General features: G+C 54.1%; 1 protein-coding gene across 1 annotated transcript in view; it reads right to left on the bottom strand.

The window, feature by feature from the left end:
* Positions 1 to 228: 228 nt before the first annotated feature.
* HTRA3 (HtrA serine peptidase 3) overlaps positions 229 to 16,309 on the bottom strand; it is a 30,631-nt gene continuing 14,550 nt past the window's right edge. Inside the window, exons 3-9 of the mRNA XM_003799144.2 lie at positions 12,904 to 13,126; positions 9,832 to 10,026; positions 9,136 to 9,168; positions 7,471 to 7,585; positions 3,794 to 3,842; positions 2,332 to 2,427; positions 229 to 394 (exon numbers count right to left, since the gene is read on the bottom strand). Coding sequence (XP_003799192.1) covers positions 229 to 394; positions 2,332 to 2,427; positions 3,794 to 3,842; positions 7,471 to 7,585; positions 9,136 to 9,168; positions 9,832 to 10,026; positions 12,904 to 13,126 — 877 coding nt within the window. The remainder of the gene's footprint in view (positions 395 to 2,331; positions 2,428 to 3,793; positions 3,843 to 7,470; positions 7,586 to 9,135; positions 9,169 to 9,831; positions 10,027 to 12,903; positions 13,127 to 16,309) is intronic.

The raw sequence follows: 16,309 nt of genomic DNA, 5'->3' as shown, positions 1-16,309 counted from the left end.
CATAGATGTCCCAGGCAGGTAGGGTTGACCTCCAGGAGCATCTGCACTAGGTGCCATCGGACTCCCTCTCCGGAACTCCCCTGAGGCTGGGACTCAGATCCAGGTCCGCCCAGCAGGAGCTGCTGGCCCAGCTGAGGACCGACGGAGGTCCTTTGTCCTGATCTTGGGGAGGCAGTGCCCCCCACCGTCTGCGGGCTCTGGCGTTTGGCACAGGAGGAAGGTAGCCCCTCACACGACCACCTCGGGCGCGATGCTGAAGAGGAGGTCATCGTTGCCCCGCCGCACTTCCAGCAGGAGCGGGGATTCGGTCATGACGGCTTCCTGCAACTCACTGGAGTCCGCCAGGCGGCGCCCGTTGACCTTGACGATGATGTCGCCATCTTGGATGCCGCCCCTGCCGCAGGAAGGAGACCCAGTCACCACAAGTAGCCCGCCAGGCTGCCCCAGATTTAACAGCAGCAATTTAACCAAATTTGGTTCTAGGGTAAAGAACAGTTCCCTGACCCCAAGGCTCTCATGCTAGAGGGGAACGCATCTCATGATCAGCAAAGGACTTTGCACACTACTTCCCCCACACTTGGTGAGGATGGAGCCACATGCTGGCTGCTGCCTTCCTGGCAGGACTGCCTAGGGTGGCACCTGTCCCTTCCAGCCTCGGTGTCCATGTTTACAGTCCTGTGTGGGAAACACTCTGCAAATTACAGAGGCCCAGGTGTCTGTTTGGACGGTACCGCAGTTACTAAGGCTTCTAAGACCTCCGCATGCAAGACAGGGCTGGCTTGGTGGCGGGTGGCCTCCCTTCCACACTAGGTTCACTGTAATTCCTACCACCAGTAAGGAAGCTGGTGGTGTCATGGCTGGACATGTCAGCATCAGTGTCAGGGTTGACTTACACCAGCTGTGTGATCTGGAAGCCAAAATCTCCCCAACTGTAAACTAGGTAGGGGCAGTAGCCTGCATGTACCTGGCTGTGGTGAGGACTAACATTGGACCATGAGGCTCACAGCACAGCCTCAGTCAGCGCCAGACATTGGCACTGCTGCTCTCCTCCAGCTCTGGCCCTTGCAGGACCCTGCACATGGCCACTCTTGGTCACTGCTGCCTGCTGAAGTCCATGATGCTTTGCAGGCTGGCCTGAATTCAGGGCCTGAGTCTAGCTGTTACCCTGTAGCATCATGTGTCCACGGTTCAACAATTTCTCTGCAGGCCTGCTGCCTGCCTCTGCCCCTCCAGAGATGGCAAGGACCCCCCTGCCCCTTCCTCCTCACCTACTCAAAGGATGAAGACCATTGTGATGATCCACTGCCACCACATGAATAGTATATATTATTTTCTCTTCCTTATGAGTTTCTTAATAACATTTTCTTTTCCCCAGCTTACTTTATTATAAAAATATAGTGCACAATACATAAAGCATACAAAGTATGTGTTCAGTGACTGATTATATCATCAGTAAGGCTCTGGTCAACAGTAGGCTATAAGTAGTTAAGCTTTTGGGGAGTCAAAAGTTATATGCAGATTTTCAACTACAGGGACTAGGTTGGTGTCCCTAATACTTGAGTTGTTCAAGGACCTCTCGGAAAGAAGGGTCCACATGGGCTGGGGTGGCCTGGCTGGCTCTCCTCTACCCCACACCTGGCCTCTGCCCCTCAGCAGCTCTGACCCCAACAGAGACTATCCCCAGCGCCCAGAATTATAGCCTAAAACCACTGACCTGATCCAGCCCCACCCATTGCACAGATGAAGAAGACTCAGGCCAAGGAGGAAAAACGGCTTGAGCAGAGCCCTCCTTGGGCAGTGGACCTACCACGAGTGTGTGGTGACATTGCAGCACTGCCTGCCTCAGCGGTGGTGTTGCAACCCTTAATGCTTCCCACACTAGAAGACTTCACAGAAAACAATGCTTCATCACATTCTGTCTTGACAGAATCTTCTAGCCATAGAAAGAGTAGGCTGAATCATCTCCATTGTACAGGTGAGGAAACCGAGGCTCAGGAAGACCCAGTCTGCTCACTGGCTGGTGAAAGAGTTGCCTTCAGAGCAGCTTCTCCACCCAGATGGGGTCTCTTTATCCTCTGCTTCCAGAAGGAAAGGATGTTCTGGCCAACGTGAGACATGGCCAGGGTTTTAAGGGACAGTTCATAGCTTTGGGCCTCTCCTGACTTAGAGGACTGGCCAGAATCCACCCGTCCCTTCCTCCATCGGCCCCTTCCACATCACTTTGCCAAGAAGCTCGCATCCGGCACCAGTCCCACCCCACACCCGCCCACCAGGGTGTTTGACTGCCTCCCATCAGCCTTGCTGCCTGCCTGCACCCTCTGCAGAACCCACCTTTGAGAAGGTGAATCTGGCACAACCTCTTGCACATAAATCCCACTGCTGACGGCTGGGAAGTCTGGGTTGCTGGCCTTCAACTCATCCACCAGGCTGCAAGGACAGGTCAGATCTCAAGGCTGCTCCTCAGAGCCTCCTCCCTGACTGCTCGGTATGGAGCCGTCCACCCCTTCTGTCTCCAGGCCAGACACAGAGCTCCCTCTGGCCCTCAAACTGCCCTGCCTGCCACTGGGAAGGGGGCAGGAGGATAAGCAGGTAGATGTATGGAGAGACAAACAGACAGACAGACAATGGGGAGTAATGGGATGGACAGGCAGACGGCTGGACAGATGGTGGGGTGGATAGAGTGTATGAGTGGATAGAAGATAAAGAACACAATTAAAGGATAAGTTGGCATAATGGTCTTGAATGTAACTTGCTTTCTAATGAGATCCCTAGATTAATAGTTGCCATGGCTGAGACAGGACGAATGATCATTGTGAGGACCATATGGGTTTGAGAGAATAGTCAGCTGGATATCCCCTAGCTCTTCCTTCTTCCCTCTGCAAACCCTTGAACTTGACTCTGCATCTTCCTCTCTCCCTCCCTTCCCCTCCTTTTCCTCACCTCATTCTTTCCTGCATGCACTCAGCATTTCCAGGGGACTTGGTATTAGGGGCAGAGCCAAGGGGCAAGCAAGTCACAGTTCTTGCTCCCAAGCAGCAGGACAGGGTAGGGCTGTCCCACAATAGGCGGTTCTGTCCCAGTCAGACCAGTACAGTGAGGAGGGGGCTGGCACTATGCATGCAAGAGGGGGGACCTCCTCCCACCTGAGTGGTCTGGGGAGGTAGAATTTTGTGCCCCCCAATTCATGTATGCCCAGAACCTCAGATTATGACCTTGCTTGGAAATAGGGTCTTAGCAGATGTAATTAAAGATCTTAAGATGAAGTCATCTTGATTTAGGTTGGGCCTTAAATCCAGTGACTGATGTTTTTATTAGAGAAATAAGAGGGAGATTTGGACACAAACACACAGAGGAGCAGGCCGGGTGTAGACATGGGCAGAGACCAGAGTGGTCCAGACATGAGCTGAGGACTGCCAGGAGCCACGAGGAGCTAGGAAGGGCAGGAAGGAGGTATTCCTAGCACCTCAGAGCAGCACAGCCCTGCTGGCCCCTTGATCTTAGACCTCTGGCCTCCAGAACTGTAAGAGAGGACATTCTTTTGTTTTAAACCACCTGGTTTGTGGTAATTTGTTACGCAGCCATGGGAAACTAATCCAGGTGGCTTCCTGGAGGAGAGGGCATCTGAATGGAGTCTTGACAGAGCAGAAAGAATCTAACAGGCAAAGGTGGGAAAGGCATCTGAGCAGAGAGGCTGGCCTGGGCACAGGTCAGAAGCAGCTGTGAACAGGGGCTGGAGGGGGATCCTGGTGGGGAGAGTGGGGGCAGGAGAAGTGCCCTGCACGCACGCACCCACCTAGGCGTGATGGTCCGCATGCGGATGCCAATGAAGCGCTTCTTCCAGTCTGGAAAGAAAACACGGAGGGACTTAGTCGGGCCTGCTCTGAAAAGCCACCGTCCTCCCTAAGGGCATAGGCAGGTGACAGAAGTTCCCCTACAAGAGAGAAAGCAGCAGGAGCAGCCCCGTCAGCCCTGTCCCTGTGTGGTCAAGCACCTAGAGCTGGCCTCTTCTCCTGACTCCTGTCACAGAGCCAGACAGTGTTCTACCTCTAGTGTGGCCCACCCACAGGTGGCCTCACATCCACCCCATCCTGCAGCCAACCAAGTCAGCCCAACACCTGCTCCCCCAACACTGCTCCAAGTGCAGCCCCTGTGGCCAGCAGGGCACTCCCCTCCAGCTTCCACTGCTGGTTCATCACCTTCCCCTGACTTCCTCCTAATTATAAAATTAAGTGACAGTGCCTAGGGACCACTGACTGCATGCCAGGCTCTGTGGGTGGAGTGAGGTATACACAAGTCGCAGAGATGGACCCCTGCCCCCTCACTACTCTAGCCTGTAATTTACCAGGTGTCTTAGACACAGAAATCACCATAACATTCTGAACCATGAATTAAGACTCAGCACATTTTAGGTTTTCATTTCATAAAAGTTTTATGACCACAATGGAATTAAACTAGAAATCAATAATAGAAAGGTATCTAGAAAATCTCCAAATATGGTAGGACCACTCAAGGGACTGTAACAAACTGGTCAACATACGGAGGGGTCAACATAAGGAACTAGTGCTGCTGTGCTCATACACACATGTGGTGCATGTCTGGTCTGTGAAAATTAGGTCAACTTGAGGAGGTGGTCAGTGTAGGGAGGTGGTCAGCTAGGGAGCTTCTACTGTACTTGGGAACTAATGAAACACCCCCATCTGCCTGGCGTGGGAGTCCAGGCACAGAGTGTTTCCCACAGGTGCTGCTGGCTCAGACCCACCATGTGGGTGACAAAGCCATGGCTTAAGATGGGCTTAGGTCTCAGGGACTTAAAAGCCTTAGGAGACCCTTAAGAGTACTCACAAGTGCTGGGTCACCCACTCCATGCCCCTCTCATGCCGAGTGGGTGGGCTGCTTCCTCCCACCTTCTCATCTACCTGGAAGGGACTCAGGCCTCCATCTAGCACAGTGGCAGGGGTAAGCTTCCAGTCTGCCTGTGACCTCTGAACCTGGAGAATCCTGTGACCTCTGAGCCTGGGGAAACCTGTGACCACTCAGGGAACATGTGTCCCCCCTTCAGTGCCCCCTCTGGGCTCACTACAGCTGTCCCTCATCTTGTAGGCCACAGAGACGACTTGAGACATGAGATAAAGGAGGGTTTTTCTCCCGAGGTCAGAGGAGCATCTCCCACAGTCACGGAAGGGCAGACAGCCCCATGAGCTCACACACCCCACCTCACTGGGACACACTCTAGCCCTAAGACTGGCTGGACCCCACTTCTTCCCGGGGCTCCAGGATGAGGCAGAACCATGCCTCCCCTAGACTAGCGTGGTGGTCACTCCATACCCTTAAGCTGCCCCACTGGCCTCTGCACCCCACTCCCTTGGTGAGATTAAGAAGTCCAAGTGACATCTCCTTGATTTAATAAAAAGATTGTTCATTTTAAAGAATTCTAGATTAACTGGCTTTAAATTATTAGATATTTTTATTAAAAAAAAAAAAAGCTAAAACAAACACCAGTCAACTTCAGAAGGATTATAAAATAATAGATTCAATTAATGACAATTAATGACATGGTGGGGATAGGGGAAGGGGAGAGCAGAGAGAGAAAGAAGGAGGGAGGGGTGGGGAAAGGAATAGCAGGGAGAGGGAAGGGGGGGGTGGGGTCTTGGTGTGTGCCACACCTTTGGAAGGCAAGACACGATTATACGAGGGACTTTACCTAACAAATGCAATCAGTGTGTCCTGGTTTCTTGTACCCTCAATGAATCCCCAACAATAAATTTTAAAAAATGATAATAGAGTCCATCATTCTGCTAAGATTCGTCAGGCTCTTCAGTTAGTCGGCACTGTCCTTGGGGAAGTGACAAATCTCTGGTACAGGGACAAGTGTTTTCTGGCAGCCTGGCGGGAATCGGGGCTGACTGGGACAGGCCCTATATAACAAAGGAGCAAACCCAGCCCCAGAGAGGGAGGAGGAGGAAAGTAGGAAAAGGATGCTACCGGCCCACTTCCAACAGAAGTCACCTCACAGCTGAGTCTATTCAAAGTACACCAGTGATCTCCAGGAAGCAGCCAAAGTCAAAGATACCCATGGAGCAGAGGATCATTAAACTGGAAAATCTCTGCCACAAAAGAAAGGAACAGGCTAGGACAAATATGAAGGTAGTCCTGGGTCTAGTTCTGAGCTTCCTAGAAGCCAAGAGGAAAAGAGCTCAAGAGGTTAGACACTCCTCACTGCCCAATAGAAGAAGCCTTCAGCTTCTTTGGGAAAGACAGGCTCTGCCTGGCTCTGGATCATCTTCACACAAGGGACACTGCAGAAGAAACAGAAGAGTCTTCCACAGCAGCTCTTCACATGACCAGTCCTGGCTGCACTGGGCTCCACGTGCTGGGGTGGCAGGGCTGTGGAGGAGGGTGCAAGCAGGAGGAAGCCCACTGCTCTCAATGAACTGCTGGTGAGAAGGCTGGGAGGAAACAGGGAAGCAAGTTGAAGGTGTGAGTAGCTGGGCTGAGCAAGCTATGGGTGTTGGCCAGGAGGTGGTCACGGAACACACAATGGTGAGAGGAAGAGGCTCACTGGGCCCCAGGAAAGGCCCTAGATCAGAAGTGTGACCTTGGTCTGGGTGGCGGCTATGACCACTGACATAAGAAGGTGAGTGGGCTGTTCTCACTTGAGAGAGTCACTGTGCACTCTGTTGAGACCTCTACCAGATGGATGCTCATGGCTCCATCTAGGAGGGGGCAGTGTGGGCTGCCCATCTATTTTGATGGGATGGGGAGACAAGGATTGGGAGGAGGGTGACTCCAAGGATCAGGGTCTTGGACTTTGCTCCCCTGGAATAGAAGACACCTTACTGGATGGTCTGCATGGCCCACAGGCTGAAAGAGAAGGTACTTAGGAATGGGTGGATGGAAGAAAAGAAGGATGAATGAATGGATGAAGGAAAGGATGAATGAATGGGTAGAAGAAAGAAAGAAAGGTTGAGTGGAGAGTTGGACCGGTGAATGGGTGGATGGATGAACAGGTAGGTAAACAGGTAGATGAGTGGGTGAGTGGATGGATGAAAAAAAGAAGGAAAGAAAGCAGGCAGAAAGGATGGATGGATGGGAGGATGGGTGGGTGGAAGAGTGGATGGATAGGAGGATGGCTGGATAGTAGAAGGAAGGAGCAGCTGGACAAGAGACACCTAGGAAGTCCAAGTAGCTGAGAGTGGGAGCTGAGACCAGAGCTCCCCAGTCAGAAGCAGGTGGTCTGGAGGGTGGGAAGAGGGAGTGATCATGGCCAGGAACTGAGGACAGGCAGGATGAATCCTGACAAAGGCTGAGTGAGCTGTCCTGCAGGTCTCACGGCTTCAGGGTGGGTGGAGGGGCTCACCCAGGAGGCTCACACAGAACCCAGGATAGGCTCTGACCCCAGAGCCAAAGGGTGGGTCTCAGCGCTGGGTCAGTGTCCCCCACCTTAGCTGCCCCCCCAGATGAGCTCTTTACCTTTGCTGTGCTTGTCTTGGGACTCTGTGAGGAAGCGTGCGATGCGGTCCGAGGGGATGGCAAAGGAGATGCCAGCCGCAACCTTGAGCGTGTTGATGCCAATGACCTCACAGTCCTGGGCAGGGAGGTCAGGGTGGGGTCACAGGGGGCCCAAGCAAATAGCTGCCCTCAAAGCACCATGTGCACAGATCTGCTTCCAGAGGTGACCCTGACTGCCCATGCTCCCATCTGAGAAGCTCCCAAGGCAGCCCCAACTGTTCTAGAGCGGTCACTCTTGGGGTCATGACTTGTCAGTGACCTCACCTCCACCTTGCAGGGAAATGTTGCAGGGAAGCTGGCAGCTGCCCGCTGGGCCAAGGGCACCACCAGGCCACATTCAGAGGGGCAAGAGGGAGGGAGCCACATAGCAAGGCCCATCAGGGACTAGGACCCTGCCTATCCTTTCCTTCCAGAAGTGGGGGGTGAGTGGGGCGAGTGGTTCTCCCCACTTTGTCTCATTGGAGCCACCTCCCACTCTGCCCTGCCTACCCTTCCCCATCTGCTCTGTCCCTGTAGAAGGCTGGTGCCATCTGGCAGGATCTTCCCAGGACCGGAGCCTCACCTTTGAGCACACTCCAGGGTAGGAGGCCCCGTTGGCCACAGCAGGGTTGAGGTATTATTAAGTATCCTGCTGGGGCCTGGCCAGCTCACCTTTGGGGTCCGGAGCAGAGCCTTGTATCAAGGCACCCCTGTCCTCCTGGTCCCTGGGAACTCATGAGGTTGAGAGGACCAGAGAGTATTGGGTCCAGGGGACTGAGATTCTGTGTCCACCCTCCCCCACACCAGCATGACACGGAACCGCTTCCTAGGCTCCAGCAAACCATCCATATGAGCTTTCTCAAAACCAGCACGTGGCCTCAGCTCTGCTGAAAGCCCACATGCCTTCTCAGGAGTGCAGGGTAAATCCTGTCTGCACACATGGCTGAGGCCCAGCAGGACAGGGGCCACCAGCCCCTTGCACTGACTCGTTGTCTGACCTCTCCCCGCGGAGCTGCAGGAGCCTTCCCCGTGCTCAGGCTGTGCCTCCTTCCTGGGAGTTCCTTGATGCTCCCACCTCCAGGAAGCCTCCTTGGTCCCGCATCATCAGGAAACCGCCCTGCCTGGCTCCTTCCAGAGCAGGCTCAAACTGCTCACATCACAAGGGGCTTGTCCACATCGGGCCACATCCTACCCATGGATCGGAACTGCCAGGCTAGGACAGTATCTAAGGAGCTCTGAAGTTCCTGTTTTATCCTGGGAAAATCTCCCCTGAGATGAGGATGAGCCTAACTTTGGGGCCCAGAACAGAACTGGGGAGTAGCAATTTAGGGGGTGGAAGAGAGTGAGGGTGCCCCTCACATCTTGCTCATATACTTGAGGGCAGTGAGGCCCATGTGAGCAGTCCCACACCTGTGTCTCCCTGTCCAGGCCTGGGCTGCTGTTCATGAATGACTCCTGACAGCCGCCAGCAACTCTGAAGGGTACAGGTGGCACATGCCATGGGGTCCTGTCCTCCTTCCAGGCCTCCAGCCCAGCCACATTCCTGACTATTGAACCTGAAGTTTCTAGGGCAATTTAGTGAGTCCTGTCCCACCTTGAGGCTGTGTCCCCTTATGTGAGAAGAACCCCAGAAAAGCAGAGACTTACCAGGTTCACCAGTGGTCCCCCGGAGTTCCCATACTGCAAGAAGAAACAGTGAATTAACTGGCCCCAATCCCTACCCAAGGGTGCCTGAAGCCCTGACCTGAACTAGTGTAATAATCAGGTCTGATCCTAACAGCATCAAAAGGCCTCCATGCTGTCTCCACTTCACAGAAAGAAAGCTGAGGGCAAGTGGCAAAGCAGACCCCACCTGATGACCTCGGGCAGACCAGCTAGTGCTATCTGCTCACACCACTGTTGCGGGGTTGAGCAGCACCAACTGGGAGAATGCAGACTGGGATACTATTTCCCATCCTGCTAGTCTAGGGGAGTCTCTATAAAGACTATGGTTCCACAGAGGCCAAAGCATGGCAAAGCCAGAGGGACACCTAAGGAATCTGGGCAAAGTGCTCTGTGAATGTGAAAGGTGACGGCCAATGTAATCACAGTCATGAAAAGCAATGTTGGCCTAGGTGTGTGATCTGACAGAGCCGTTCCCAGGACCAGGGCCATGCCTCTCCATCTCTGAAGGCCTATCTGAGTCAGAATGGCACGTTCTCACTCCAAGAGTGCCTGGGTAAAAGTCACAGAGTCTGGGTTCCACTTAATGTAAAGAAAGAACGTTCTAGTAGTGTGTGTTGAGGGTGGGACCAGTCTGGGGATGGGGTAAGCCTGAGAAGAGCCTGGGTCTTAGGCACTCACGTTGATGATGGCATCTGTCTGAATGTAGTCCATGTCCGAGTTCCGGAGGCCCAGCTCCTTGCCGTCTCGCTGGGCAGTGCTAACAATGCCCGTCGTCACAGTGTTCTGTAGGGCAAAGGGACTACCGATGGCCACCACAAACTCACCAGGCCGCAGGTCGGCTGAGTGACCCAGCAGCAACACGGGGAGCTTTGTCTGGAGGACAGAATGGGGAAGACACAGAGAGAAAGGCTTGGCCATCCCTCTTTAGCAGGGACCAGGCTCAGAGCCTGGCAGGTGGTCCCAGGTGCAGCTGGGAAAGCCACTGTGGGAAAGGCCTAGGCAAGTTGTCAGTGCAAACCCAGGCCAGGATAGCCTCCAGCTGAGCCCCATGGCTGGAGTCCAGGAAGCAGAGACACAGCTGTGCCAGAAACCAAAGGACTCCCCTGTCCTGGGGAGTCCACTGGTGTCCATTGTGGGCAGGTGCATAGATGTTTCAGCTGGCCATGGCCTCAGAGGTCCCTGAGCCCAGAGGTTCATTAGTCCTTGGTGCCTCTGAAAATCTGGTAGAAGTTCCAGATACCAAGATGCCATATGTACCACACATAAACTGATGTACTCAAGGGGGGCATCTGCAGGCCCTTGGAGCCAAGCTAAAGACCCTAGAAGCCTGTTTTGGCATCCTTGATCCAGGGAATCCTTGATCTGATCTCCCAATATAGATACACAGGGAAACCGAGGCCCAGAGGGGTAAGGCAACTTAGCCAAGTCCACCATCCCCTACACACACACACACACACACACACACACACACACACATTGAGACACTCACACACTCGCCTCTTACTTTTTCAGGGGACCAGTGGAACCTTCCTATGTGACTCTGCAATTAGACTGGAAGTTTGGAGAATAGCCATGCTCTGGGTCCCCAAAGCTGCACAGAGTGTGTGTCCCAAGAAAGTGCTCCCAGGCACTTGTCAGAAAATGCAGAAGCAACACACGAGCATATGAAACGGATGAAGGCAGAGCTCTATCCATCACACCCACAGCAATTTCCTGGTGCTGGTTTTGCACTAGTTCCCGGGGGGAAAGCTGGTGGAGGGCCCGTGGGACCTCTCAGCACCACTTTGCAGCTTGCTGTGTGTCTGCAGATGTCCGGATCACATGGGCCTCACTCCAGCTTTGGACTCCCAACCTTGGACCCTTTGGACAGCCCCCGGACAGCCCCACTGCCTGTGGCCATGTCAGTCTTGTTATGTCAGTCTTTCCCCTTTTGTTGTTTGCCACTGCTCCAAATGGAAAGTTTTTCCGTAAGAGATATTTTTCATAACAGCTATCAACAAAAGAAGAAAGGTGAGACGGAAACGCAGAGGAAATGCAGGGCCACTGGCAGGCTGTGTCTGCGTGGGAAGGGCCTCCTACTCTGTGCCAGTGGGGCAAGTGAAGCTTCAGCCGGTGACATGCTGGTCCCCTAGTGGAGGAACCAGGCCTGCACATCCAGAGGGTGAGGACCCAGAGAGGTGTCATTTTTAATGCTGAGTGGCCAGAAAGTGAGAGACAATGAGGTCTGGATCCCCGGGGGAGGTGGCAAGCTGAGAAGGTTAGCCCTTCCCCACCCAGGCCTAGGGTCAGAAGTCTTTCCCACCTGTGGGTCTGGTGCCATAAGAGGGAGTGTCCTGTGGTCAGGACATAGCAGGAGGTGCTGACCAGTTACTCCTAGGGCTTACTAACTCTGCCCCTGGCTGGTGGGGCACCCTGTTCTGCCCTACTGGGGACACCACTCCACTGGTCCCTCTGGCATTGAGCCACAGTGACCAAAATGGGAGTGACAGACCTGGATCTCATCCAGCTCTCTTCCCACTGGGGTTTTCGAGCAGGAGTTGCAAACTGTGGCCCAAAGACAAAGGGCCAAAACTGACCTGCTGCCTGTTTTGTGAGTCAAGTTCTCCCGGCACGTGGCCACACCCAGTCATATGTCCCGTGTCTGCTTCTCACTAAAGCCAGAGTTGCATGGTTGTGATAGAGACCAGAGGGCAAACAAGGACTATTCACCATCAGGCACTTTGTGAAAAATTGGCTGAGTTCTGTCCCTGAGTGCACCTCTCAGCATCCCCAGCCTTAGTTTCCTTGTCTTTAAAATGGAGGCACTGCCCCAGATTCAACAGCAGCTGTAAGGGGACTTAAAAGTGAGGAAGGGTCACATCAGGACAGCTACTGGCAACCAAGTCTCCTGTCCCTTGATGGAGTAAGAGGGAAGCTCCATGCAAGAGATTTGTCATGAATGCTGCAGATGCAATTCAGAAAGAGGCCAGGTTCAAACTCAGCTGAATCAGCCATGCTAGCCCTGAGGCTAGTTCTGAGTCCAGAAATGACCCAGGCATGAGACTCAAGGTCCTCCTGGCATAGAAAGGCCACAGGTAACCCCACTTTGGCCTCTTAGAGTAACATAACTGCAATGTTTGGGCATGACAAGAGCAAGCTCAAAGGAGGCCTGGGTCCTAGCTAAGAGGGCTGGCCCTGCCCCAGTTACCCTTGATCTTAGGTGCATTCCCTAACTTCCCCAAGCTTCAGTTTCCCTATGTGAAATGCCAGGATAGGGAGAGCCATTCCTCATAGGCCTGTGCCTGGCCCAGAGCAGGTAGAAACAGCTGCTTGCAGTGATGGGAGGGTTACTTGGGCCCTAGGGTAGATTTGCTTACTTTGTTAGCAAGAGGTGCCAACATGGACACAGAGAAATGGGGACACTGACCCCTCTGTCACCCCAGGGGTATAGCTTCACTCCCAGGAGTAGCCCCCAGGGAACAATAAAGAGCCTGCTCAGGGTAGTGATGTGGAATTCCCACTGTGGGCCATGTGCTCCTGACTATGCCCTGCACCTGCTGACTCAGGGAGTGCAAACCTAGCACCCAGAGACCCAGGTTCCAGGTCTGACTTGACCCCTGGCCCTGGGCAAACTGCCTGTCCCCTCTGGGCCTTGGTTCCTCTAGCTGTCCCCTGGGAAGATGGGGCTAGAGCATCCTGGGGTCTGGAGTCTGGGGAAGAGGTCACATGGCCAGCCTGGGGCACCCACCACCCCAGCCTCTGCCCACTCACTTTGGGATGGATCTTGATTGTGGCGATGTCAGATTTCTTATCAATGTCCTTGATGGTGGCCTCATAGGAGTCTCCATTCTGTAGCTGCACCTTCAGCTGCTGCCGGCCCGAGACAGCGTTGGTGCTGGACACCACGTGGGCATTGGTGACAATCAAGCCGGCCTCTGACATGATGAAACCTGAGCCGCTGGACAAGGGCACATTGCGCCCAAACAGAGGGTGTCTGCAGGCAGGCAAGCACAGGTGGCACTCAGGGGAGGACTCAAGCTGGGAGGTCTGGCACAGTGGCAGTGACAGTTGCTAGGGCAGAGCCAGAGTGGGGGAACAGAAATGTGGGTTTAGAGCCCCACTGGCCCTGTTTGAATCTCAGTTCTGTCACTTACCCAGGGTGGCCTTGGCCAAGGCACTTAGGTCTAGACCTGTGTCACAGCCATAAAGAGGTAGGTAATGATGTCTGTCTCTGACTCGAAACTTACTGAGATGTGATGGGGCACCCACTGGTGTCGGGCGACTCAGCATACACTCACCACCCTGGCTGCTAAGTGCTGGAGCCAGACAGACCAGGACTCTAATCGCAAGCCCAGTCCCCACTTATTAACTGCCTGGCCTTGGGCAATTGCTTAAACTCCCTGAGTCTTAGTCTCCCCTCTGGGGAATTGGGATAACAATACCTCCTCCACTGAGGGGTGCTTCCTGGTGGCTCTAGTCCTCTTAACAAATAGGACGGCTGCTGTCATGCAGGAAATACACTAACGCACACACTGCACACACTGGAGCTGCCAACAGGTGCCCAGGAATGGCAGTCTCCTGATGGGCCAGGGACAGAGGAGGTGAACTCAGGGGTTGGGGGACTGGGAGAGAGGCTTATTCCATCCACTCCCCACCCCACTCTGATCTGCTGCCTGAAGCCTCTAATGTGGTGGTGCTGGCAGTGGGCTCTGCTCAGTGAATCCCACACCAGGCAGACAAGGAGGGTCAGTGCTGAGTGCCGAGCAGGGGCTCACAGGGTGACACCAGCCTCAGCAACTACCTCCATAAAATGTGACTGCAGCCTGCCTGGGTTCTGCCATCCCAACCCTCACTACAGCCCTGCTCCCAGGTAGGGAGTGGGGAGGAAGGCCACACACAGTTTGGGGCCTTCTCTAGGGTGGGGTGTTTCCAGGACGCCCCCACCGCACAGGGAGCAAGAACTCAGTCCCTGAGGCTGCTTCACAGAGATGAGTCGGGAACCAGGCAGGAGAGACAGAACGAAAAATGGGTGGGAATGTCCAGCACAGTCTCTGCAAAGTGCAGTAGGGTCACTTCGGCCTCTAGTGCTGGGACCACAGCTAACTCCAGAGAACGTCTTTGAGCCAGGAACAAGGCTACTTAATGCTTACACCCCCTGTAGGCAGGTGTCAGGTGGAGTTGTATTCCCTACAAAGATATGCTGAAGCCCTAAGCCCCCACCCCTGTGAATGGATCACGTCCAGAAACACGGTCTTTGCAGGTGTAATGAAGTTAAGATGAGATCAGACAGGAGCAGGGTGGGCGGTAATCCAATGACTAGGGTGTGTGTGAGAGGGAAATTCAGACAGAGACACAAGGGGAGGCCCCGAGATGATAGAGGCAGACACTGGGGCACCGCAGATTGCTGGAAACCATGGGAAGTCACGAGAGAGGACTGGAACAGACCCTCTGGGGAGCCCACCCTGTGACACCTTGATTTAGGACTTCCAGCCTTCAGAACTGTGAGAGAAGAATAAATTTCTTTGCTGTCAGAAGCCACCTGGTCTTTGATACTTTGTTACAACAGCCCAGGGGAATCTACTGTGGTACATGAGGCTTAGTGGCGGGAAAACTGGGGCACAGAGGTGCTGAACTACTTTGTCAGGTAGGCGGGCAGAGGACAGAGCAGGGTTTGCACCAAGAAGCTGGGCGTCCAGCCACACAGCCACTCTGCATGGTGCCCACAGCATCTATCCACTCAACATCCATGGCAGGGCTCTACTTTGCCCAGTTCCCTACCTGTCCCAGAGCAGGGTGACTACCATAGCCTGGCATGTGCAGGGTCTACGGAAAAGGACCAAGGCAGCCCGGTGGCCCCCAGGTCAGGGGTCACAGCAGGGGCTGTCTGTGAACATCTCTCATCTGCCTATCTCCCGCCCACTCGGAGCCCGTAATCGGCAGGCCTGCCCCTGGGGCCTGGGGCCTTCCAGAGGGAGGCTGCACCCATCCTGGCCGCCAGAAGGCCAGCAATGTGCCACTTAGTGCATCTAGTTATAATTTCCTCAATGACATATCTCGGGGCCTGGGGCCTGAGGGGAGGGAAGTGAGGGGTCAGCTCTGGAGTCAGCTCAGCTTGGCAATTCATAGCCCTCTGAGCCTGGGCAGGCTCCACAGGCCCCTGCTTTCACATCTAGAAGGTGGAACCAACACAGCCCCTTCTGGGGATCACAGGAGAAAGAAGTGAAGCAAGCAGGACAGACAGGGCCCTGGGTGCCATGGGCACACAAGCTGCTCCTCAGCCATCCCTCAGTGCTCAGCTGTCCCCCAAGAGGTGGGTGCCCCTGGGGCACATACCTCACAGCAGGTGTTCAAGGAGGTTATTCCAAGGGTGGTGACCCTGTCATTCACTCACTCCTCCCTAGTCAGTGAGCACAGCCACCTCAGGAGGGCCTGAGATGGGGAGGGGCAGAGACACTCAGGGACACAGATATGCTAGAGCAGGCATCACTCCCCTGAGCTGCCACCGGGTCCTCTATGCCTCAGGATTGCAGGGAGACTGGAGGCCCCTCTGAATGCTCACTGCCCCTGCCTGTCAGCCTGGGCCCCACCCTCTGACACCATCCGAACTGATGGCTGGATTCAGAGCCTGCCATCTCAGCTGCTTGCCCACTGCCCTCCACACCTGGGGCCGAGGGGCTAAGGAAAGTGAATGGAAGAAACCTGACCTTGAGGAAGGCCATGCTGTTTACTTCTGTATGGGGGACATAAGCCATCTGGACCCCAGGATTAGATGTGAGTGATCTAATGCTGGCCAGCTTGCAAAGAGCAGGGTCTCCAGGGCAGGGCTTCCAGAACCAATCCAGACAGCCCCTGCGAGGTGGGAGGGAAGAAGGCTTCGCCCATGCTACAGGGAGTTCTGCTTCCTCCACTGGCTGGGCCATCCTACTTCTCTGCTGATTCTTCCTCCACTCATTCATTCATCCATCCACTCATCCACTGTACACACATTCACTCCCTCCTTCACTCATTTATTCACTTGTGTATTACACACTCACTCATTCACTCATACACACACTCACATATTTATTCACTTGTGTATTACACATTCACTCACTCATTCACTCACATACTCACATACTCATTCACTCCCACATTTACTCACTCATTCACTCACTCACACACATACTCATTCACTCCC

The sequence above is a fragment of the Otolemur garnettii genome, unplaced genomic scaffold (genome assembly GCF_000181295.1).
Source record: "Otolemur garnettii isolate 467f Iridium unplaced genomic scaffold, OtoGar3 scaffold00146, whole genome shotgun sequence".
Lineage (NCBI taxonomy): Eukaryota > Metazoa > Chordata > Mammalia > Primates > Galagidae > Otolemur > Otolemur garnettii.
Note: the sequence above shows the minus strand (reverse complement) of the source record. Positions and strands in the feature narration are given on the sequence as shown.